The following is a 25,143-nucleotide window of genomic DNA, read 5'->3' on the forward strand; positions in this document are numbered from 1 at the left end:
TCACAGCAATGAAAGAGTTGCATGCCCTCTCCTCCTACATGCACATACACACTTTGATTTAGATTCCCTTCTCCCAGAAAAGCAGCCTATGGAGGAAGGGGAAAATTAATAATATCCATGCTGCATATTATCAGCGATGCATTGACACGCTCAGTGTCGCAGTTTATCCATTAGATCCTCGGAGAGTCTCCATGAGAAATCAGAGATTGACATTAAACCCTACCACCCACAACTAATCCAAACGGGTATTCTACATAAATATTATCAGCACCCCTTATCCATGCCAAAGATTTTATTATTTAACCAAAAGATCTTTTTATCCTAACCAAAAAAAAGGAAAACAACGGGTATAGCTATTATTCCTTAGTAGGACATTCAGGGAAAAAAACTGGTAGAAGCAAAGTGAGTCACAGGAATGCTCCCTACTGAATTTACCACCCACAGCTTCTCAGGTACCCAGATCTGACAACCATAGCAAAGGGGTATTGCCTTGGTGCTGCACGTCAACACTGAGGATTCTCCCTGCTGAGCATGATTTCCCAGAGGTGCTGAGATGTAAGAGAAATCCTGGGGTGATGGTAATGAGATCATTAATGCCAGAGCCAAACACCGCAAAGAGCAAATCAGGACACAACTCTCACTTCTTTCAAACAGCCAAAGTACAAGACACAGATCTTATGCCAGGGTTATGCTTGCACTAGGCTGACAGATAATAGCTGATCTGAAGCTGAACAACTTCATCTGCTCAGCTGAAGCCTCACAGACTAACTCCATGCTAGTTAAAAAAAATAAGTGTAGCATGAATCTGTACCAGAAGTCAGTTCATAATGGATCGATACTCCAAGCCATGTGGCTGAGACACATGTGGTTCTGCAATACAAGTCACAGATTCAAACTTGGTGTGCTGTCAAACCACAGCCCCAGAATTCAGGGTTTGCTGTGAACCATCAGCATTGTCTGCTTGTCAGATGGTGTTTGCTCCTGCCCTTGGCTCCTCTGCCCTGGTGGGTTTGCCAGATCGAGCAGCAGCACTCCCCAAATCCACAAAGTAACAGACACTTACTTTTAGGCAGTGCTGGTGAATAAGGGATGAGACAACAGCGATCTCGAGAACTCCTGGCACGTGGGCAAACATTTTGCAAATAGGTATTGTGCATTCCAGCACTCAGCAGTACCAGGCAGGGTTACACGGCACCCTCCAATACCACAACAGCACTCCCTGAGGGGACACATCCTCAGGATGTGGCTGGTCCAGTGGAACGCTGCCACAGCTCCAGGCTGCTAGAGAACATGCCTCACTCCTCCTAGTCCAACAGCCATTTAAATTCAGCAATCAACAGGAAAAACAGGGATAATTTAACAATAGATTTAAACTGCCAAATAGTAAAACAATTATTCCAGAGTAAAAGCACCGATACTGCTTCCACAACAGCTTTATTTTTTAGCCAAGTTTCGTATTCCATTTTTATAGAAATTAAGCCACTTAAAGGCCAGCTATGATGCTAAATAAAACCCACCTTAATGCAAGCAAAAGCTAACTAACTTGAGAGAACCAAATCAAACCACTTGGATTCCAACCTACACCACAGCCACACATCACTGCAAGAGTTTTCAGAACAGTCCTGCAAACACATGGCAAATAAGCAGGGCACATATTACTTGCATGAAGGTCAGGACCATAAGCCTGATTCCTCATTCCAGGAATAGCAGGACTATCTGGTGCCTATTCTGGTCAGCCCAGCCTGGATGCAGAAGAGAATACTTTTCCATGGTGACATGGACAGTAGTTTGCATCCTCCAAGGTGGTAGTTCAGACCCTGCAAACATGAGAATTTTCTGCAGAACTAAAGGGAAGCAAAGGCCAGTATCTGAGACATCTGTTCCATACAAGAGAACTCGTTTTATAAATATAAACAGTTTTAGCTTGGCCTCCCCTCAAAAATAAGCATGGCAAAAAGGTGAAGCACTACTGTCATCACTCCTTGGGCACTCCACAATGACATGTACATTCACATCACTTGATGCAAACTCCAAACCCTGGACTTCAGGCATACAGGTATTAGCAACAAATAAAACAGAAATGCTTGCTCAATTCATACTTTGCAGAGGACATGCATATTTCAACTCAATTTTGTACTAAAAGCGCCCATTGTTTTGTTAATTTGCATATCAGACATCCATTTGTTGCTTTCACATTTTCCACTGACTTTAAGTGCATTTCTGTGTACTCAAGGTACATTCATGATAAGAGGACGTGGAGTTTGGAAAAGAAAAGCATTGATCCCAAATTTAGAGAAACATTAACATCAGAGAAGCTCTACCACATCACACCGCTTGCCTATTCACCCAAAAAGAAAGTTTCCAAAACCAGCCTCCCCGAAATCATAAGGAGGGGGGAGCAAATATTCTCCTTCACAATGAAGTCTAAAAACAATCCCATCTAGAAAACACTTCACAGCCCTGCCTGGGAGGAGAGAGGAAGTTACAAGAGGTGTACAGGAACACAATATATGTAAACTATCAAAGAACCAAAGGAGAAGAGGAGCAAGAATGCCATTAAAAAAAACAAATAGAAACAGAGAGCCATCACCTACCCCCAAATAGGAATTCACAGGAAATACGAGGCCAAATCCTGCCCTCACATTCTTAGGAAATCCAAAGTAAACTTTCCTTCCGTGTTTGAAGAAGTAATGGATATTGGAAAGGAACATGCATCTGTGGAGCAAACTTCCTGGCAGAAGTTTCAATTCCAGTCTTCTCCTGAGTGCAGGAGCTGGTGTTGCTGCACCAGAGCAAACCACAGAACACAAGTGAAAGTGGTGACCAGCACCAGCTCCCTGTGCTGTGACACCAATAAAAATCTGCAGGAAAGGAATAAGGCGCTGTAAACCCCAGCAAACAGCTCCCCACTGCTCACTCTGCAGCCAGCTAAATCATCATCTGACCCAGCTGAGCTCTCTGCTGAACAGAGCTGGTGTCTTTACCATCATCCTCAAGGAAGGAAAACAGTAAAAAACCTCATCATGCTTGCCTAAATAGAAAGTAATAAAAGTTTAACCATAAAATATCAAGAATCCAGGTGAGGAAAGGAAGTGACATACTGTAACAAATCCAGTATTCAGGTGCTACAGGTTTAATATACTCTTTGCACAACAATTCTTCAGAGATGGATTTGACCTAATTTTTATTTAAAAGCGCACCTGAAATATTTATAAACAGCTCCTAGAAAAAAACAGTCGAGTGCAATTTAACTGTTTAGCCTCGACAAGGATTTTGACTTGGCAGGTCAACTCTAAAGCTCACTGTTGTTTGAAGCTCCTTTTATGAGATCCTAGGGAGAGGGGATAGTTGGATCAGAGAAGATAAAACTTCTAACTGCTGCCAGCCACCCCTCCCACACGCCAACAGATTATATTGAGGCTGAAAAAATATACACACGGCGAGAATTAGCTAAGGGCCTCACCAGCTCTCAAAGAAGAGAATATTTATCAGCCAAAGTAAATTCCACAACAAATAACTGGCTTCACAGTGGAGGGAGGGGGGAAGTAGGTCATACCAGATCTTAAAAAAAAATCCCTGGGCAGGCTGTGATTGCACACAATAATTTGATGAAAAACAGTTGCCTCACCATGTCTTTCACTACTTGGTTGAATTTTTTTTTTTAAGTGAGTTTGATAAATTTCCCTAAGTGTTACTTCAGTAAGTCACAATGAAGCAAGGCAGTTTTAACAGTGGAAAAGTGTCATCAACTCGTCAAATTGCAACTTAAAAGTCAAGCTCATCAGACACCTTATTTTTCAAGTAATAAGATCAATCATAACTCATTAAGTATCTTTACATCAGTCATTTATTTTAAAAATTCTGAATAATTTCCCAGCACCAATTCATACATCACATACTATAAAATTCAAAGTAACACCACAAATAGCTCTGACCTCCCAGAACTTTCCAACACACAGTGCTCTCTCACAACACTCAATCACTCCTGCTTTCTGTTATATTTATTCATAAATTATACAAATACGCAAGAAGACATGATGGCCCATTGAATATTTTAAATACTTTCTCAAATCCTACAAACAAAAGCAATTTTAAAAGCAGCAAAAATGAATAGAAAGCTGATGAATTAAATGAATTAAAATTAGAAGCCATTCATAAGGGTCCATTAAAAGCTAAACAGATTTATAATGTTCTAGACCCAAGGATCACATCTGCAAGTAAGGCTACAGCTCTTAACCTGAAATCATGGACTGCTATCGCTCTTAATGGCCCTTTAAAAGACAAACCATCCTACTACCACAACAAACAGTTCGAAAATTATCTTTAAAAAAAATAAAAAAGTAAGGGTATGTGAGAGCAGGCTGCCGCTCCCCAAATGAACAGCAGCATGGTGGCCAATGAACATAACAGCGTCTGATACAGGACACATCCCATCTGGGCTCCCGCATCTCCTCAGGGCTCTGCTCCCACTGACACCCAGGCTCTGCTGTGACACTGCGGGCGTGGCGGGACTGCACGGCCACGCTCCGGACCAGGCGGCTGCAGGAGCAACACGTTCCACCCGAGCCAAGGGAAGCCAAGGAATCACAAACCCACAGCAAGAAAACGGGCTGGGAAGGTTCAGCTGCACGACTAAATAAGACTGAAGGAGTCAAGGATCAGCTCCAGGTGCGCACGAACGCTGCCGTCCCACAGCTCGACCTCACCCAATGCTCTAACGGTGCTATTTACAACCGGTTTGAGTTCAAAACCTCCGCGGATTTTGTAAAAAGCACAGATACTTGTAGCTGACGTGCATCACAAAACACAGAGCGCAGCACTTCAGCGCTCTGTTACTGTAACTTGGAGTTTCAATGGCCCGAAAACACGCTCCCCATTAAAAATGTAGGCACTTCACATTGTCTAAAGCACAGTGCGAACAATAACAATCCAACACGCTTTCACCTCCTTTGTCAATCAAGCCAAGACAGCCAAGTCATGCAAACAGCCTGCTGATGAGAGCACCTCAATACACAGCTGCACTCAAGGAAAACGCCGCCTTTCACAATGGAAACCTCGCGGACTATTTCTTTGGCAGAGCACCGCAATGGGAACTCAAATTTGGAAGGTACAATACGAACAAAATCAGAAATCAACATGGTAGAACCAATCACAAAAAGAAAGGAAAAGCAGAGCACCACATGCCTTCTTTAGCGCCAACTGATACCTCCAGGACAAACTTTCCAAACCCTCTGAGAAAGAGCAACTTTGGGGGCTTTTTTGAGATTAAATTAACTCCTGCATGCCAGACTCACCACCTCACAAAGACCTCCACAGTTTCTCAGAGCAAGGCAATCAGAGAGACCTGACAGCTAAAGCTTTCAAAATCCCGCACCATTCCCACACTGAGCACAAAGCCAATTCCTTTCTGATGACAACAGTCACCGAGAGATCAACATCTCAGGGAGGGAGTCGTTCTCACGGCATCTTTACTTTCTGCCGTTTCCTTTCTCGCTCTCTAATCCTAAATCATTTCTGCTCCTGCAGAGAACACAGGTAAACCTCTATCCAAACCACAGAAAACCGTCTGCCCCAAACCACAGTCAGAGCGTTTCTGGCTGCCTGTGCATCTCCGAAAGGCTCTCTGTACACCAGGAACAACAACAAAAAAAGCACAGAACAACAGAAAGATTCAGGTTGCTGCCACATCCACAAAACATGTCTTCCAGCTCCGATTAAACGCTTGAAAGTGAATTTTTGAAATCCACAAGCTTTTGAACCGGGGCAGAAGGGACCGCATCGGGGGAGAGAAGGGATGCAGCCAGCCGATACCCAGGCAACAGCGAAAAAAAATCAACAAGTCGGCGCAGCCCAGCGCGGATCACGAGCCGCGCTGAAAGGTGCGGACGTACCTTGTGGAGGTGCCTTTCCTGACATCGCAGATGCTGCATTTGAAGGCTTCGGCGCTGTTCCTGAAGGTGCACACGCTACAATCCCAAAAGCCTTCGTCGGCTGCAGGTTTGGCTTGCCTTTTCGGCCTTGAGGAGGGGGAGGGAGAGGGAGAGGGGAAGCGTGTGTGTGTACGTGTGTGTTTGGGGAGGAGGAGAGAGGCGGCGGGAGGAGGAGAGAGAGAGAGAGGAGGAGGAGGAGGAGGAGAGAAAGAAAACACACACATGAGAAACCATGTTACAGAGCCCCGAAACCCAGCGCCTGCTCGCACCGCCGCTCTCCCGCGGGGCCGGGAGCAGCCGACAAACCCCGACCGGGGCCGGGCCCGGAGAGGTGCGGGGGGCGCCGAGCTCCGCCCCGGCCCCGCCGGGCCGAACCCGCCGGGCCGGGCCGCCCGCGTCCCCCCGCCCGCGGCGGGAGGGTGGGAGGGTGGGTGGGCGAGTTTGCGGGCTGGGAGGCGCGTTCCCTCCTCCACCTTGTTAAACCTCCCTTTGTCTGGGAGCGGCGAGTGCGCGGAGCGGGGAGTGCGAGCGAGCGGAGCCGCCATGGCTGCGCTCGCACCGCACCAGCCCTGGCACCGGCGGCAGGCTGGGAGACACCGGCACTCCTCCTCCTGCTGCTGCCCTTCCACGCTCCCTCCATCTTAGGAGCCTCCCTCGCTCTCTCCCCGCCCGCGGGCCCCCCCCTCCCCGCCCCGGCCCCCCGCGTACCTGGCGGGGCGGCGCGGGCTCGCCGCCCCCTCCCCGTTCGCTCCCTCCATCTTAGGCGCCCCTCGCCGCCTCCCCCCGCCGGGGCCGAGCACACGCCGGCGGCTGCCAGCCAGGGCCTACCCGCCGCCATCCCCTGGGCCGGGGCCGGGGCAGAGGCGGCCGCGCCGCGCTCCCTCCATCTTACAGCCTCTCCCCGCCCGCCCCCGCGCCCCCGCTCACCTGGTCGGGCTCTTCTTGTCGCCCATGACCATGGATCGGGGCCGCCCCTGCCCTGCGCACAAAGAAAGAGGCGAGGGGAGGGAGGGCGGGGGGACGGGGCTGCCTCCGTCCAGCAGGCTCCGGCTGCTGCGCACCCCGCGCCGCCGCTCCTGCCGCTGCCAGGCTCCGCTCCGGACTAGCAGCGCAGCGCAGCCCGGCGCCCTCCCTCCTCCTCCTCCTCCCTCCCTCTCTCCCTCCCCGCGCCGCGCCGCTCCGGCGGGCGGAGCTGCTGCCGCGCCGCGGCCAATGGGGGCGGCCCCGCCGCCGGCCCTGCCGAGGAGGGAGCGGGGGGGAGCCGGGAGCGCCCCCTGCGCCGCCCCGCCGGCTCCCACCCCCGCCCTCACGGAGCCCCCGCGGGCCGCCCCTCCGCGCCGGGAGGGCTCGGGCTCCGCGCAGCCCGCGGGTGGCCCCTTCCTTTTCCCGTCCCTGCCCCCTCGGAGGCTTCGTCGCCCGTTCTGTCCCCCGGGGAGCGGGGCAGCCGCGGGCGGGACGGCAGGCCCGCTCCGTGAGGGGAAAGGCGGCCGGGGCCGGCTCGCCCGCCCGGTGGCTGCGCTGGGAGTAGCGGAGGGGCTGGGCGGAGGGAGGCAGCGTGCCCTGACCTCGGGGACGGGCTCCCGGTGCCCTCACGGATGCCTCGGCTGCCACCTCTGTGAGCCGGCTTCGGGCTCGGGGTCAGGGCAGCGGCCCGCCCAGAGGCCAAGGTGTTCGCACGGCGCTGCTGTAGTGCAGCTTCCAGAAGTGTTCCCATCGGTCCCTCGGTGATCTATCCACTCCACCAAGCGCGAGCTGTGGTTCTGCAAAACTCCCGAGGTGGCAAAGCGCGGCGTCCCCGAAAAGTGGCCTTCTCAAAAAGCGGGGTTTCTCCGAAAGCAGCAGTCCTGCCCTGAGGTTCCCCTCGGCCCCCTGCGGCCTGTGGAAGCGCTGGCAGGGATGGTGACACGCCAGGCATGAGCTGTCGCTGTCTCTGCTGAGCACCTTTCGCATGGGGCCGTTTCCTCTGCAGCAGCCAGAGGGGATGGAGGGCCATGAGCAGCTGAGGAAGGATGGCGCAAGGGGCGATGAGTGGAGGCAAAAAAGTTGGTACAGCCGCACATCTTGCAGCGCAGACATTCTTCCACTGTGCTTTTCCACTTTCTCAGTGGTGACTAAGCCAAGCAAACATCTCCCATCAGTGAACAGCAAACTCCATCCACAGGGCAGGCAGGAGGGACGTGGGCTGAACAGGGCTGTACCTGTGAGAGAGTGGTGAGCGGGGCTGCAGGGAGAGCGTGGAGACAGTCTGAGCAAAGTTAATCTGTGGCTGACTACAAGGGGGGAAAAAAAGAAAGTTATCGTTTGAAAGCAAACCGATGTAAGTGGCTTAAAGCAGGATAGGCACCTACATGGCAGGAGGTAACCTAACCGTGTCCTGTGCTTTAAAGCTTTAGGAATCTGGACTCGCAAGCCACAGAAGGTTTTTCTCTCCCCCGATGCCCATTTTAACAGTCAAATCGTGCTGACAGAGCCCCCTCCTGTATTTACTGTATTTAAGAGCGTGTAATCCACTTACCCTACCCAGCCCCCGCATCCCCACCCAGGTAATTTAACCCTTGCTGGCACCTCCACCAACCACTTTAATTTCCAGACAGACTTCCAATGACATTTTCTTCACCACACAAGTTCCTGAACAATACAGCAAGACGCAGACATACTCCAAGGGCAGAGTTAAGGTTGCACAATTATCACATGTAGGAAGTGTCATTTTCCCATTGCATCTGCTGTTTTCCAAACATTTTTGCTCTTTTAGATTATAGCTGTAGCGTTTGCTTTGGGAATCTGCAGTGCTTTTGGGGTCTGATAAGCAGAGACTTGGTGAGCAATCGCTACCAGACCTTCATGACAATGGAGAGTGCGGGGACAAGAACATCACCATTCTTGGGGACAGGGTCAGTGGAGAACCTGAGAAGCACAGAAAGGCAGAAAGCACTGAAATTTTGAGACAGCAGGAGACCTAGGCATGGTCTGACTCCCATTTTTTGCCACAGGTGTTTCCCTTAGCTACACAGTGTTGTGTCAAGCAGAGTGACAGCCACAACGAGCATACAGTAAATTTTTGTGGAAACAGCAGGGAGCTGTGACCTATTTATAGAAAGCAGTTAATCTCCTCAAAAAAAGTTTCAGGGTTGCTGTTTTCACAGCAAAAGTTGTTTTCTTTCAAAAACCTGCTACATCCTTCGTTATCAATTCCCCTGGAAACCTTCCTTCCTCGACAAATAATGCTTTCAACGTCACATGTTAAAAACTTGGCAAGCCAAGCACAGCATGACTTCATTCAATCCCATACATCCATCAGGAGATCATTCCCAGTTTGTTGAACAACCTTCAAGCAACAGTTGGTGGTCTCTTCCTTCATGGAGGGTTCCAGAGGGGTGCATGGCCACCGGTGGGCTGGTCCAGACACAGCTTTTGGGATGCTGTGTCCTGCAGGCAGCACTTCCCTCTTGACCTCTCCTGACACCAGCACACCAGGACAGGAACCACTGACAGAAGTCAGAGATGAAAATAAAGTCAAGCTGAAGTGCAAGTGCCTTGGTGGGGGTATTTCTTTCACACTCTGGTATTAGCACAGCGAGTTATACTGCCAGCCTCAAAATTCACTGAGGTGGCACAGGTAGTGCGGCTCTCTGGCATTTGAGGGTTTTTCATGGAGTTTGGTCTCTCTTGTCCTTGCAAGGCAGCCTTGGACAAGTTATTTAACACTTCTCCTTAACTCCAGCAGTCTGGTTTTCAAAACCATGAGGACTGAATTTTCCAGGCTCCCACATGGCACAAGTTTTCAAACCAAACTCATTCCAGCTAAATGGTTTGAACTTCACAGTGATGTTAGGCAGATGCTAAATCCACCTGATGGAATTCCCACCCTTGCCTCCAGAAGATGCTACTTTCTCATTGATGCCAAATGTGTGCTTGTTCAAGAGTACTCTGCGAGAGGCTCCTGTCAACCAACTTCTTTCCAGCCTTCCCTCACCACGTGGATTTTTAATGACTAAAACCTTGTAAAGGGACACTGGCTGCAGGAGTTTCCAGGGCACAGGAGAGATGGCAGTGAGGAGGACAGGTTCACAGCACAGGCCACAAACCTCTTGGGCCAACCTGGCAGCCACAGCCTATGCTGGGGAGTCCAGAGAAAACTACTTCAGTACATTCTTCGTATCAGTTATGGAGATATTGGGATGAGACAAATGGAGCTTCATTCCCCTTCTGCAGCTCGGCATCCCCCTCACCCCAATGGCATCGCAGCTTCTCCTGCTTCAGCCCTGAAAACGGGCAACTGTCCAAACCCACGGTGTGACAGTCCATCCTCCTCCCCAGAGATGCTCCGAGATGGGCTCCTGAGATAAACACCCTGTTAGCAACTTCTTCAGCACAGTGAGACCTCCAAAACCCGGGGTGCCAAGAGTGCAGGGGTAATTGCCTGCACCTGGACCATCAGTATAAAAGGATTTTAAAACAAACGGGGACGCTGCACCCAGCCAAAGTCATTATTTGTGCATAGGGTTCAATGCCAAATATAAATATTAACTTGAGCTTCTCAGCCCCCTTGGTCACTGTGGTAAATACACATTTTTTGTAATTTTGCATCAGACATGCGTAACTTCTCAGAAGTGACTGCTGCCCTGAACAGCCCAAAGCCTAACCACTAGTAAATTAATTTTCTGTGCATTAATAAGGAATTTCTTATATAGGAGCTGGAATCAGGCTCAGGACACAGATCTCTCTATTAATTTAGCCAGACCTAAAAGGATCACAAGTGATGCTGTCGCTCTCTGGGGCAGGGAAGTTGTGTATCACCACACAATTAGCACCTTTTACTAGAAGTGGGTAGAACGGGAAATTAGCAGTTGAGGGTAGAAATGGGGAACCAGCTACACAAGAGCGCCTTAACAGCCAGCATTCATTTCGCTGTGTCCTCCTGAAGAGGGTTAAATGTGTTTAGCCTCCACAGGTTTCCAGCACGAGGAGAAACTGTCCAAGGGTGGAAGAAAAAGAGGCTGTGTGAAAGCCAGCAGGTTTCACACAAAGCAGCATAATGTTTGCCATACATAAGAGCATCCTTGGCAAGGCAGGCAGGAGCCTATGCTCAGAAGCCTGGAAGTCTTCACCACAAAATAAAACACCAAACCAGAAAACAAGCATTGCCCAGAGGCACTGGTGACCAACAAACTGCACCTTCTCTTGCTTTCAAAGCACGGCGTTAACTGCCATCGGCTTCAGGTGCCAATGCCAGAGAGAAGTCAGGAGGAAACTACTCCTGGAAATCTCACTTAGCACTTGACCACACCTCTGAATATGTGGCCCAGGCTGAGTTCGTAAGCTTTTTGGGAAAAAGCGTTGTGCTAAGGATTGTGTAAACACAGAGCTGGCTGATGGATGGCCCTCGTGCAACACAGAGACGTATGCACGCTCCAGCAAAACTGGCTGACTGAACAACCATCTTGGCTTAATACAGGGATACTCAGAGACTTTGCTGATAATTGGGGGGTGGGAAAATGATAAGCAGAAGTTAACACACAGTGTTCCATTTTCCAGACTTCAGGAATGAGTTGGATGCAAGGTCAGATGGGATATTTTTAGTTGAGCTGGGAGCATGAGCATAGCAAAGTGGGCAAGGGCTGAAGCAAGAAGGAGTTGGAGAGATAATTGGTAGAGGTCCTCATAAAACTGCCTGGGGATGAACATTACTTGATATTTCCTTTAATGACTCCATTAGGAAAAGGAGGGCTTGTGCTTATAACCTGAAGATGAGAAGCAGAATGCCACACTGGGAAGAAGAGAGCAGCTCTGAGAAATTAAGATGGAGATGGGGTGAAATATGCTGTTACCGACTTTGACAGCTGGATGCTTGTAATCAGCTTTTCTCACTGGGAGCAAAGGCTCATTGGTGTGGCATGAAGGAGGGAGAAGACCTATCTCAGGTGTTTGAGTGCCACAGGTGTGACTTAGCTCCTGGAAAGGCCAATGTCGAGCAGGGGTGTCAGAAGCACTAAAGAATAGAGGCGGGGAAGCATTTAACGCCACTGAACAATGCGCAGGCAAGATCTTGTTGGAATTCTTCAGATAATCCTCCAGTTGAAGACCAAACTGCATTCAAGCAGGGACAAGCATGGAGATGAGTTTCTAAGGTGGTCAGGGGAATGGAAAACCTATTTTATGAAAGGAGTCTCTGCAAACTCAGCTTGCTCAGCCTGGGGAAACAAAGGAGGAGATATGACCACTGTAAAATACACTAGGGAAAGAGGCAGCACATTGCAGCCTTAGACAAAAGAGCTCTTAGACAAGAATGAAGAGCACAACTGATCCATGCTGGACACGTGGGATGGAAACTAGACATCTGTTTCTAACCTTCAGAGGAACACAGAACAGAAACAGCTTTGCAGTGGGAGGAGCAGAGGCACTCAGTGTAAAGATGGACCTTGATCACTCGCAGAAGGAACCACCCGGTGGAGCAGCTCACAGTCCCTCTGCCCCTGTGATCCCGCTGAGGTCAGACCCCGATGCTGTCACTGGAGTCTTGTCTCTCCCTTCTCGCTCACCCACACCAAAGAATCTCATCTGGCTTGTTCCCAGCCAGCAGATTTCAGTAGATGTTCTCCCAAGGGAAGGGGCGACGTACAGGGAGAAGAAAACTCTTCATCCAGCTTTTGTGCCTAGAAATGGATTTCTCAGACATCCAGGGATCTCTGATTTGCTTTTAAATTTGGTATGTGGGCTTTTTTTTTCCTCACAGAAAACGTAAAACTTCCTGTATTCAGCAAAATAAGGGTATTTTTAAAGTTTTCTTTCTTTTCTTTTAAAATCTATTTTTAGATAGTCTTTCATGGTTTCTTTGGAAAAAAAGTTGCAGAACTGATTTAGCAAGTGATCAAATGCCGACTATCAGGAACTTCAAACAGCAAGCCAAAAACTTTCTATCAGAAACAGCCCGCCAAAGAGCAACGTAGGAGAAAAAGGATCTGAAAGATGAGGAGCAATATGCAAGCAACAGCCAGTGCCAGGAATCTCCTGGGTCTGTAAACCCTTAAAATGCCAGTCAGGCTGGAGTGAAAAACAGCCTGAAAGGTAGAGAGGCATAAAATACTCTGCATGCAACAGCATTAAATATAAAACTTGGCTGAGTAGTAAAGAAAGCCAACAAAAACTAGAGGCTCTAGCTAAGCATCCTGCATGCTGTACTCTACAGATAGCAAAGGCTGTGCAATTTAAATCTATAATCCCTTCCCAAGCAAAGAGGCTTTTGCAGCAGCACAATCTGGATGCCACCAGCATATGAATAGGCATCTTGGGACTGATCTGGAGAGCAGAGGTCAAAGTTTAGTGATGTATGTACTTGTCTCCCTAATGGGTCTTATTGATTATTATCCATTGAAACAAGTGACATCTCCAAATCTGCCTCCCCCTTTGGGCTAGATGCTAGCAACCAGGAAAAAGCACCTTGATCTCCTAGGTCCATGCTGTTTGCAGAACACTGAAGCCTGTGATAAGGAAACGCACAAAGTTGCTGGACAGACTGGTGAAACCCAGCAAGTGGAAAAGGGTCAGTAGATCTCTGTAACATCGGCATAGCAATGATATGCGGGAGCACAGTGTCAAAAAACCCCCTCCAGGTAAAATATATTAAAAATTATTAGGATAACATGAGTGAGGGAAGAGGAAGTCAACATTGCAATTCAATCGCCTAAGTGAATTACGTGTTGTGGAAGGGCCCGAAAAGCCCCAGTACAGGTAAAGTCAAATTCGCCCTTGATTCACAAATTCACCCAGGTAAAGTCAAATTCACCTTGACCAAAGTCAAATACCTGCAGTCCAACCACAGGTATTCGAGCCAGGCATCTTAAATACCACAGTGAAATTGTCCTATCTGTGATACAAAGTGGTGGCAGTCCATTGCTATCTCCACAGCACAAACAGCAATTTGTTGAAGCATCTTCAACAGGAGAGCAAAAAGGGGAAAAGCACAGGAGGATGGGACCAAAAGTACCAAAGGTGTGCGTTCCTACCTCAGTAAGCGCTGTGGTGGCAGCCAGCCAGCACCGTGGTGTGAGCAAAGCCAGCTCAGGTAGGGCACTGGGAACGCCCTCGGGTGGAGACTTAGCTGATAAATAAGCAAGGTAAGGGTGATTATCAGACCTCCTCAAACTTCCTGAGTTTGCAAAGTAGAGCCAGAGAAAGCGGGCTCACTCTGGAGACTTTGGTACTCCCGCTTCTTGCTGCTGCCAGAACCTGGAAGTGGGAAAAAACCCCCTGAATCAGCTCTGTCTGCAGTATTTCAGAATGTCAGAAGCCATCCCATTTGGGTTCAAGTTCAGGAACCAGCACAGGGAGGTCTTGGCTCTCTACAGAGATGTTTGTCCACCTCCATAAGCAAACACAAGGTCACTAAGGCTGGTCCTGCTGATGTGCAGCCTGAGATCTGGCTGTCTGCTCTGGCCATCCTCATCCTCACACCTCTCTCCCAGCCTGCAGGCTGGAAAGGGGCAGAGCAGTTTGGCTGGGTTCCCCCGGACAGCAACAGCCATTTCCCCCCAGTGACTCCTTCTCCTGTCTCTGTGGGATGTGCACTTTGCTAGCAGGGGTTGCATAAACCTGGTTATCTACCTGCACAGCCTCATTTTGGAAACACTGGGTCTGCACACCCGAAAAAGCAGACAAGCTTGGGAGTATAAAGCAAGGTATGGACTGTCATCACTGTTGAGGCCATAGCACTAAGCAGAGCAGCAGTAGCTGTGTTACTCCAGTGGAACTGTAACAACATGATCCCAGCCCCTGTCAGGAATGTTGTTGTTCAATACACATCTAAGTCACACAGCAGCAACAAGCCTGCTGCACACTCAGTTTCTCCCAGGTACAGCAGAGCTGGCTTGCTCTGGGGTGTGTGAAGGTACCAGCGCCAGGCAGCCAGAGATGCTGTGCTCTGTGCAGCTGGTGTGGGGATCACCAGCATCTAGGGCAGTGCAGCTACTCAGAAATCACCAAAACAACAACAACAAGCCTCTTTTCTTGTAGAGTACAGCTGATTTCCCTTCCTCCCATTCTCTTAACAGATGTCAGAAAAAAGCATGAATGGCTGCAGCTCTGTGCTCAGCTTTCACACTTGCTGCAGAGCTGGCCTTCTGCTTCTGAACCCAGTTCTGGAAGGTGTTCCTTTTTCCTAAAGAAAAATACAGAGAAAGGGGGAAAAAAAACCCTTTTAAACACTTAATAGTAAACTCCTTCAAAAGAAAACTTGCTTCAAGCCAAAAAAAATTTGCTAAGTTTCAACTAAATGTGGATTTTCACGACTCTGTAATAAACACCTCAATATGGGGGTTTCAGAATGAGAATGCTGAGACAACTTTGCTCCAAGCAGCTCAAAAAACAAATATATAATACATAACTTGTTTTTTTTTAAAGAAAAATCCAGCTACCCCAAGGAGACATTTTATAGTGTTTCAGTTACATATACATATAGAAAAAACACCCAACCAAATACAGAAAGAACAAAATGAAAAGCTGTGGGTTTGTGAGTTGCTCATCATTCCAGTCAGGCAGGAGCAGGACTCTCCCCAGAACCAGACCATCGATCTGGATGCTATTGCAGCAGATTAACCTGAGAGCACTACAGGAAGGAAGCATTTCCAGGTGAGAGAAGGGGTTCCCTGCTGAAATGCTCTTGCAGAACCTACCTGGTCCTTTTACCTCATCCAGACTCCAGCCAGGGTTCCCACAGACTCTGTGACTCTGAGCCCAACCAGAGTGGTGCTCCAAGTTGTACCCACTAGGGCTGTAGGTGTCAGAGGGGATCCAGCAGTGCTCTCCAGTGACAGATAGGGATGGAGTGAACCATTAAATGTTCCTGGGGCTGGAGGAGTCTCCGTTCCTGACCACTCAGATGTTGAATGGCTTTTCCTGGTGCATAAGGCGGGATCCCAGGGAAGAAGAGCTCTGGGTACGAGGGATGAGCACATCCATCTCTTCTCAGGGCCAAGCCCGGCTGTTTTGCAGACAGATGTTGGTTTGTTTTGGAATGTACAAAAGTGCCCTTAAATCCAATTTAGGCATTAAAGGGAAAAAAACCCCATGAGTGCCGTATGGCAGCTCTGCAGCGCCCAAGGCACCTACAGCTCCTGAAGGGATAGAGGTGATCCAAACCACGCATCGTGGGGCTGCCAACCACAGCATCCCTGCAGAGATGAGCAGTGGGACTCTGCTGCCAGGGGACCAATGGCCTCAGGCTGGTTTTAATTCTTGCCAGCTCCCTGGTGCTGTCACACAGAGGGCGGATTGGGAAAGCTGCAGTGGGAGCACAATCTGCATTTCCGCAGGGAAGAGACTGTAGTTAGGACTGAGGCCATGAGTTAGCTAAACTTGTCCAAATAAAGGGGGGAAAAGCTACTTATGTTGTTTCCCCAGCCTCAGAGCAATATACTTCCCTAGGATCAATTCATAACAGGTTGTTGTGTTCGGAGCTAAAATTAATCTTACATCAGGAGAATGAATTAAAACAATGAAGAGCTTCCTGCATTCATTGCTAAAAAAATTAATCTTCGGAGAGCTTCCTTTTCTACTTTCCAACTGGCCACCTTGCTTTCATTCAAGGAAAGCCTGAATAAAAGAAAAAAAAAGTAAAACTGCTTCCAGGTGGTTTTGGTTAAAGCAAACAAAGAGCTGTGAATTGTGTCAGAGCCTGGTTTCAAGGCATGGCAGAAGGTGGAGGGTTAGCCAGAAAGAGAGAACCACCACTGCTGAGAAACAGCCACTGGCCTAATTAGGTGGAATAGCTATTAGTGATTCCACCTAATTAGATAATTAGATTAATTATCTAATTAACTGAGATTGTTGTTAGACAAAGGCAGGTAGAGCTTCGGAGGTGATAAGGAAGACATCAGGGCAAGGTTACTCTGATTTATATTGATTTCTTTAACAGTTCAAGAACTCCCCTGGTTCCCACATTTATTTACCCAAGTCTTGCTCCTCTAGGGTTGTTTTAAAGTGATTAAAGCAAGGAAGGGGGAGGACGTTCTTTTTAAAACAGAGAGAAAGGGGGAAAAAAAAGGGATCTTTCACTGCAAGTTTCCCCCATACCCCTGAAAATCTGGGGTTTGGCAGAGCGGAGAAACCGAGCGGGGCGGGGGAATGAGCACTACCTGCGCTCCCCCTACTTCTTGACCTCGGATCTCGCTGTGCATCCTCCCCACGGCCCTTTTTGGCTACCCAGCGTGTTTGTCTTCGGGGAGAGAGACAACATGTGAGCTAATGATGCACCAACACGGCGCGGGAGCTGCGGCTGGCAGCTTTTCCTCCGTCGCTGGCTCTGTGCTGGCGGTGCTGGTGGGAACCACAAGCCAATTAAGGAGGCCTCGTTGCGGCAGACGTGGCGTAAAAGGAGCATTAGAACGCGCTGCCCCGGAGAGCCGGCGGCCCCCGATACCCAAGGGCGAGCGCCAGGCAGGTTTGCAAGTTTAATAAGCCAAGTCCTCCTCGCTCAGGCGTGAAGATAATATTATGCCAGGCAGGCCCGGGTGGAGGAGGCAGAGCTGGAGCCTCTGGCTTCCGCAATTTCAGCCACCTGCTTTGAATTTCACCACCGCGGACTCGGGCCCACGGCGCAGCCCAAATTTTGGGAGGCGCGGGAGGGCACGCAACTGAATCCACCCTGTCCTTCCCGTCCTACATCTATTGTTAGATGCATCAAGGAATTTGACCCACTTCGGGAGTTTCTGGTGGTTTTTCACATTCCATTTGTCCTTTCTGACTAACATTTTGCACTCGTGTGTCACAGCCCTGGCTCTGCTCCCTGTGGTGGATGCTCAGATTGCTGGAAAAAGGTCCAGCTGCTGTATCCCACTGTGTTTAGAGTTTCTAAGCTCTGAGTGGATCCAGCACACTACCCACACTGGGTTTTGAGGTATCCCCCTTTCTTGCTGAGCTTCCCTCCTCCAGCTGGCTGCTTGAATTCAGACCTTGCAGGCTTTGCACACTTGCTCACACCAAAACCACCAGCTCTGCACGCTATGACACAATCCTTGCAGAGGCCCATAACAAATGCAGCCCCAGGTGAGCTTTCCCCTGGGTTTTGGAGCTCGGGTGGTCCCTGCTCATGCTGCAGAGCACAATAGCATTTAGTGATCTGGTGAGCAGGATGTCCTCAGCACAGGGGCTCTTTGGCTCGGCTCCCTGCAGGAATCCTCACAAATCAGCCATATGGCAGAAGGGAATGGTTTGCACACCTTGTCAGGAGCTCAGAAGTGACTTAGAGTTTATCTCCTCAGGCTCTGGTTGATCCTGCAGATACACCAGCCCCTTCCCACAACAAATGCCTCCCCATCTCTCTCCCTGAGTTCTGCTGCACACCTCTGCGGTGTCTCTTTTGTATGCCCTCCTATCGCTTGACTTCTTCATCCAGCCTTAATACCTGTGCATAATAATAGCTTAATAACTTTATAATAGCTTCAGCCTGTCTCCTGGGAGGTACAGAAATAAGCCTGTCTTTCCTAGCTGCAGGCACTGCGTTAACAGATCCGTTCTTGGTCACACCAGGACCGTTAGAACGCTCAGCACCCATTGCCCCTGCTCCAGTGCACGTGCCTTGGCACCTTTTTTGGCAAGATGCTCTTCCAGGCCACGGCAGCATCCCACGGAAAAGCTGCAGGCTGTCACCACCACAGCAATGCCTCGGGTATCTATCTCCTGGGGCTGGGCAGGCTGTGCCCTGCCAGGTGTGCCATGTGGGGTTCCCATTCTCTCTTCCTGCACCCCGAAAAGCCACAGAGGCCACAGCCAGGATCTCAGGCAGAACCTGCTGTTTCCTGACAAAACAGCCACGTCTCCACGGGAGCTAAAGGGTTGCAAACACAGAGCAGCCACATCCCTGTGAGCCGTCGGCCATCTGGTAAGAGTATCGGAGCAAGGGACTTTCAAAGCCAACAGACACTTATTTTGCAGAGTTTTTCCACTGTAGAGAAAAATCACAAAAAAAATCTGTTTTGTTGTGTCATAATCCTGGTAGCTAAGAGAGATTTTTATCAGTTTCAACAAACTCTAAAACCCAAACTCTGAAACAGACCTCGGAGAAGGAACACTCTTCAGCCAGCCATGGGATGTGCTGCTCAGGGAAAAGACAGGTCCCCAGGGATCATGGTGGCTCCTGTCCACTCTGGAAAAACTTTCCCCAATGGTTTGGGTCTCCTTGAAAACCTGTCACCAACGTGCCAAGGCTTTGCCCCAATATCCAGCAGGACAGAGGGAGACCGCAGGCTGAGTGAAATGAATTTAAAGCAGATTTTCAATCCCTATCGCAAAATCTGACTGTTCTGCTACTGTTTTCACACAGCTCAACAAGTTGCAGGAACCAGGCTGCAAGAAATCAGGCAATAAAGCTGGAGGCTGATCATCTACAGAATCCAGCAGCATTAATGTGCTGATCACATTTGGTGTTGAAGGGCCCAGGTGGGCAGTTATTTCATTCGTGGGGGCTTGGAAATAGACCAGCACATCTCACTGGCATCCCCAGAGCTCACACCCCCAGAGGATGGTAAATCAGGGAACGGTGCACATGCAGTGCATTGACACTCCTCGGCATAAATATCAATTTTCACACTGCGGTCAGGTTCTGTAAGTGTGGGGAATTGGTGTGGCAACGGGATTTTAACGAGGTCTGGGTGCGATTAATCCCTTCCTAGGCAATTCCTCTACAGGCTCCTTGCTCAGGAATTACGAGGCTGAAGTGAACAGAAAGGGACCACAGCGAACACACAGATGAAGCCATCCAAAAGGACAAAAAAACAAAGGTACTCGCTGGAAATTATTAAAACAGCACAAAAACATGGAACTTACCCAAAATGGAAGGCACATTGGAAGGAGTAAGAAATATCATATTGCGATTAATGCAGCGCAGCACAGGCGAGCTGTAAGACAGAGCCTACCTACAAAAGAGCACTCCAGTACTGGAGCAAAACCCGTGTGCTGGGGGACACCCATCCCAGCCTGGGGCAGATAGGAGAGAGCAGCAACCCCGACAGGGTGAGATAAAGCAGTACTCTGCAAACAAACCGAAATCAGTCACTCGGGTTCCGGCTCTTACACCATCCAGCCTCCTGCTTTTACCCCTGCCGCAGAGAAGATTCCCTGCCCAGAAGGCAGCCTGGCCGCTGCGGGAATGCGCTGGGAAAAGGGAGAGCGAGTTTGTTTTGTAGGGTGAGCAAACGCCTTCCTCCAGCCGATCTGCATCGCTCTTTATCTGCCCGCAGCTGCTCGCAATCTGGCCGGGCAGATAAGGAAGGCAGCGCTCGCCATCCTTCCCGTTCCCCCAGCCGGGGAGGTCTGGCAGCCCCGCGTTCTCTGGGGCCGGGGACGAGAGCGTGGCCAAGTCCCAGGGCTTTGGCTGGCAGGTGCCAGCTGTCCGTGGGGATGGCAGAGCAGGCACACACGCATCTGCTCCAACCCACAGCCCTCCTGTGCTTCTGGAGGGTGCTGAGGGCAGGGGTTGCTCTGGATCCCTTCCAGACCCGTCCCTCCTCTCCATCCTTTTTGCCATCCCTCTTCCCAGCTGTAGGGGTAACTCCGCACCCTTCTTTCTTCCAGCTCTGTCAAGTGCATCCCCTGTAAAGGGGCCAAATTCATCCCAGGTGTCCGCACAGAGGCTTAACTGGAGGGACGCTTGGGATGGATTTAGCCCATTACACAGTGTGTTAATCATATTACTGCAGAAATCTGACGCAGTTCCCAAAGCACAAGCTGATGAATCCTCCTGGAGCCCAACAGGCCTCAGAGCCTCGTTCCAGCATGCCAGAGGTTCTTTTGTTCATTAATCATATTTGCTTAATAACCTTGTATCTCTCCAGCGGAGGGAACTGCCAGGCTCGCATAAGGTAATTGTGGGATGGCTCTTCTGGAGAGCTGGAAGTACTGGCATTTTCAGCTGGTGTGTGTGGCACGGCCCTGGAGTAATTTCCCTCCTCATCCTCAACCACAAGGGCACGGGGAGGGATGTGAAGCTCTGCAGATGCTTCATACCCTTCTGTCAGCGCTTCTCCCTCAGTCTGGCAGCAAAGTTTACGACAGCCAATTTATGATGTTCTGGGTCTGAGCTGCCTCTTGATTGACAAGCCCCCGCCAAGCAGCAGCAGCACGTTCAGTGCAGGTAATTACTGATGATGTCAAGGAAAAAATTGCAGAGAAGATCCTGTTCGCAGCCTGTTAATTGTCACCGTTCCTCTCGCTAAAAGTTTTGATAGGTGTAATCCATCAAATATTGCTTTATGCAACTTTGCAGTGCTTGACTAAAGGCCGATTTTATTGCTTTAGCAATCAACGGGAGCTGCACTGTTGGAAGCAGAAGATCCCATTGGTGTTTCCCCATCTCCTGTATCAGCACCCGGTGGAAGGGAGGAAGATGCTGATTCCAGAGCCTGTTTCTCTCTGCTGCTCACTTGCTCCATGAGGTGTCTGCTGCCGTCGTCCCAGGAGCATTTTTTAGCTCTTGTAGTCTATTAAAGCCTGAGATTAGCGCTCGTGTTGTTCCAGCATGCGGTCTCACTTTGTAGCTGAGGTTCAGGAACTGCCCTTTTATTAGGCTTGCTGAGAATCAAGCTTTTTAAATATCCTGTGATTGTATCACTGGAAATCATTGACTGGCGCATTTTCCAAAGTGTGTGCTGTTTGAATGTGGTTTGTTTATCAATTATCCCAGGGTTCTCCATCCCTCAACACGCTAGTTTTCATACAACATTTCCTGGGTGTCAGTCCCAGAGCAAGCTAGGGTAATACCCCACTACAATCCCCAATCCCTGACTCATTTTTCCCCACTGTTGTTCAGGGAGAGGATTCCCAGCTGGCAAATTCTGGGGCTGGAGCATGGAAGGAGTGGTATTGCTCATTCCCCCTCAGTGTCATTCACCTCACCCACAACTCAGTTGCACTCCAGCAGATGATGCAGCATCCCTCGAAGGGCCGGAGGCTTGTAGGGGACAGGCTGTGCCCATCTGGCAGCCGCTGCTTCCTCCTCTTCCTCCTCCCCGATGAGAAGCAGTTTCACATCAGCAGTCTCATGGATGCAGTTAAACTACAGCCTGGGCCAGTTCTAAATCAGGCCCAGATGAGCCCTTTCCTTCTTCTGAGGGGTGGTAAATCCCCTTCAAATCCCACCGGCCTCAGAGGTGTTGGGGAAGGTGCAGCTTTTACCTGTGCTGCCAGCGCTGCAGCCGCTCCTTAATCCCTCCAGCGAAGCACTGCCTTCGTTCCCAGCTCACAGCTGGAGAAATGCAAGAGGACAGGCACCCAGGGGCACCCGGGCAGCACACGTGAGGGGTGCTGCTCGGGGCACAGCTAACTCTCCCCTGCTCCACCTCCTCGGCTCATCCCAGCGGAGCAGCGCATCCCGCTCCAACGCAAAGCAGAAGTGACGCTGACGGGGTACGACGGGAACGTCGACGCTCTTCCCATCAGCAGCACGGGGAAAACAGGGAGAGCATATGTGTGTGGGGCTGTGTTACTCTTCTTCCTGAAATGCACCACCCCAGTCCTTGCTCTGGGAACAGAAAGTCAGGGACCTGCTGGCACACACGTATGGCGGGAAAGAACTTGGAAAAATCAATTTAAACACTTTGAAAAAGTGAGAGGAAAGCCAGCACGCTCCCAAGACAAGGAGACTAAAAAGCACTTCAGCTACTGGGAACAGCCACAAATACAGGCTTGTTCTGGCTGATTCATGTTATTGTTTAGTAACAATGCTGGAAAGCTGATTGCATGATTTAAAAGCAACTTTAATAAGAAGTAACTAGGAAAATGTTAGTTTTGAAGTTACAGGATGAAGAGAAGGCAGGCTAGCCTATGCTGTATGTTAATGGCTGAATCAATGTGTTAGAGCAGGAATCTGCGCTTGGTCTCACTGTATAAACCTGCTCGATATTTCAGCAGTGAGATATTTTTGCCTTGGTTCTCACAGAGAAAAATACACTCATTTATTTCCCCGAAATACCATATTATGATGGATGCAACTGCCAAGTTATAGCTAATGGATGTTACATGATGGAAAACATCATTATTTAGGTGTGGGAAATTGTTCTTTAGGAATCTGGTGTCTGTAGCAAACCTGTACTCCTTGAACCTCAATTCCACAATGCATTTCAGATGTGGATTTTAAGTGACTGTTTCTAATTAGTGTATCACAGAGCCCTGTCAAAATACCTTTTGGTGAATGGCAATAACGTGTGCACAGGATTTTAAATCACGTCTAGAGAGCAGCTGTGGAAGCCGACGCTTGGCTGAGCAGCAAGAGCACGAACGTGGTGACCATCCCCAGCACCCCTGGGTGACGCTGCTCCTGTGGCACTCGTCCCCCCACGTCCTCTTACAGGGAAGGCGCCTGGGGACACGACAGCTGGCGGTGCAGATCAGACTGGTATCATGACATCTGCAAGATGCTTCTTGCAAGAGCCCTGCAGCTCCCGAGGGCCCTGCAGCTCCTGTCTCCCACAGCACGGGTACCCAAGGGCCACACGGTGGGGGTGAGATGCCTGGCACTGCTAAGAGACGTTCCCAGCTGCACAGGGAAATGAGGAGCTCCCCAGTGGCACATGGCACAGGAGGGAGGCGTTTTCTACAATTTCCCACAGGAAAATGGAAAGGAGCGATCGAGGAATGTGAGTGCAAGCATTCCAGCTGCTGCGGTGAAAATTCATCCCTGCTTTGGGACTTCCCCTTGCTGCCCGGGGTGATGGAGTCAGCCTGGTTGTAACACCTGAGGAGAGCTGCTCTCTGCCCTGTGGGGCTCCAGAGCCAGCCTGTGCTCAGCTTTCTTTGGCCATTTATTCACAGTCCATCTCTGACTCGCTGTGACGTCCCACCGCACTGCCCGGCCCGAGGGCCACAGATGAGTGTGCCCAGCAGCCCCAGCCCAAACACACTCACTCACACTCCTGACACCATTTCCTTGCAGCAGAAGAGAAACCCCTCTCTGCTCCCTGGCAAGGGCACACATACAAACATTTGCAGCTGGCTCCCATCAGCCGCACAGAGGTGAGTGCTTCAGGTGTTTGATAAATGCTCCTTGCTTCCTATTAATGCTCCTGCTGTGTGTCAAAAGAGGCATTAAACCTGCCTCTGCAGCCCTAGCAGGGGCACTCCTGATGTTTCTGCTCTGCTGGAATAACACGCTTTGCTACTTGAGCGCTTGTCTGTGTTCCCGGAGCTGCACGGGCAGCTCCCACTCAATCCAGGCTGTTCGAGGGATGGGTTTCTGAGCACTCTGTGGGTGCCAGCACCCAAAGGCCAGCTGAGATCATCCCTGTGCTCAAACAGGAGGGAGACTCCAGCTGCAGTTAATGTGGGCTGAGCCTTTCTGGTCACTCAGGTTTGGCTGGCACCAGAGGAAGCACCAGGCCTGGCTCTTAGCAGCTCTGCTAGCATTGGAAAGGCACTGGCAACTCTGTCCCTCATTAGCTGGTTGAGAAATTAATGCTGATCACCTTGCACCAAGCCCCCATCTCCAGCAGTTTTGTGACTGTTTTCTGTACAGTTCTCTTCTGCTTCTCCAAATTGTCCCAAAAGCCCTGGTCCACGCGGGGCCTCAATGACCACAGCACAAAAGAATGAAGCAGCAATATATATATATATATATTTTAATCCCAATCTCAGATAATTTCTAGCACCCACTGTGTAGTTTTAAGCAGTTGGCAAAGTCCTGACTGTCAAAGGAAAATTCACCATGCTGGATCCAGCAGCCCAAGAGGGGAGGCTGCTGCTGCTCTGTGCCCTCAGCACAGAGATGTACACAGAGTATGTGGAGAGATAAACTGATCACACACAGCACACAGCACTCACACCAATGAGCCAATGGCCTCATCCTGCTCCCCTTTCTGCCTGGACATTGTGGAATTTCATGGGCCCCTTCACCTGCACAAACCTTGCCAGGGAAGCTGTCATGCCGGGAGCCAGCAGAACCACAGGCTCACAGAATGGTTTGGAGAGGAAGGAACCTTTAAAACCCTGCAGTTCCAACCCCATGGGCAGGGACACCCTCCAGCAGCCCAGCAGTGAGAAGGCTCAGTCGGCTCACGAACCATCACGCAGCCCCTCGAGTCATCCTCATTAGAGCTGGTACCTGTTGCAGAGCCAGGCTGGAGGGAATTGCATTAGGCTGTTTATGGATGAGAGCAGAGCTGCAGGGAGGAGGAGAAGGGGGAGGAGGGGGAGAGCTGTGCCGCAGCCACCGCCGCTTGCAGAGCAGGGA

General features: G+C 50.0%; 1 protein-coding gene across 1 annotated transcript in view; it reads right to left on the reverse strand.

The window, feature by feature from the left end:
• The window catches only part of RYBP (RING1 and YY1 binding protein), a 41,630-nt gene extending 34,648 nt beyond the window's left edge, over positions 1–6,982 (reverse strand). The window contains exons 1-2 of the mRNA XM_040076581.1: positions 6,858–6,982; positions 5,892–6,017 (exon numbers count right to left, since the gene is read on the reverse strand). Coding sequence (XP_039932515.1) covers positions 5,892–6,017; positions 6,858–6,889 — 158 coding nt within the window. The 5' untranslated portion in view covers positions 6,890–6,982. The remainder of the gene's footprint in view (positions 1–5,891; positions 6,018–6,857) is intronic.
• Between the last annotated feature and the right edge of the window lie 18,161 nt (positions 6,983–25,143).

The sequence above is a fragment of the Hirundo rustica genome, chromosome 12, assembly GCF_015227805.2.
Source record: "Hirundo rustica isolate bHirRus1 chromosome 12, bHirRus1.pri.v3, whole genome shotgun sequence".
Classification (NCBI taxonomy): Eukaryota; Metazoa; Chordata; class Aves; order Passeriformes; family Hirundinidae; genus Hirundo; species Hirundo rustica.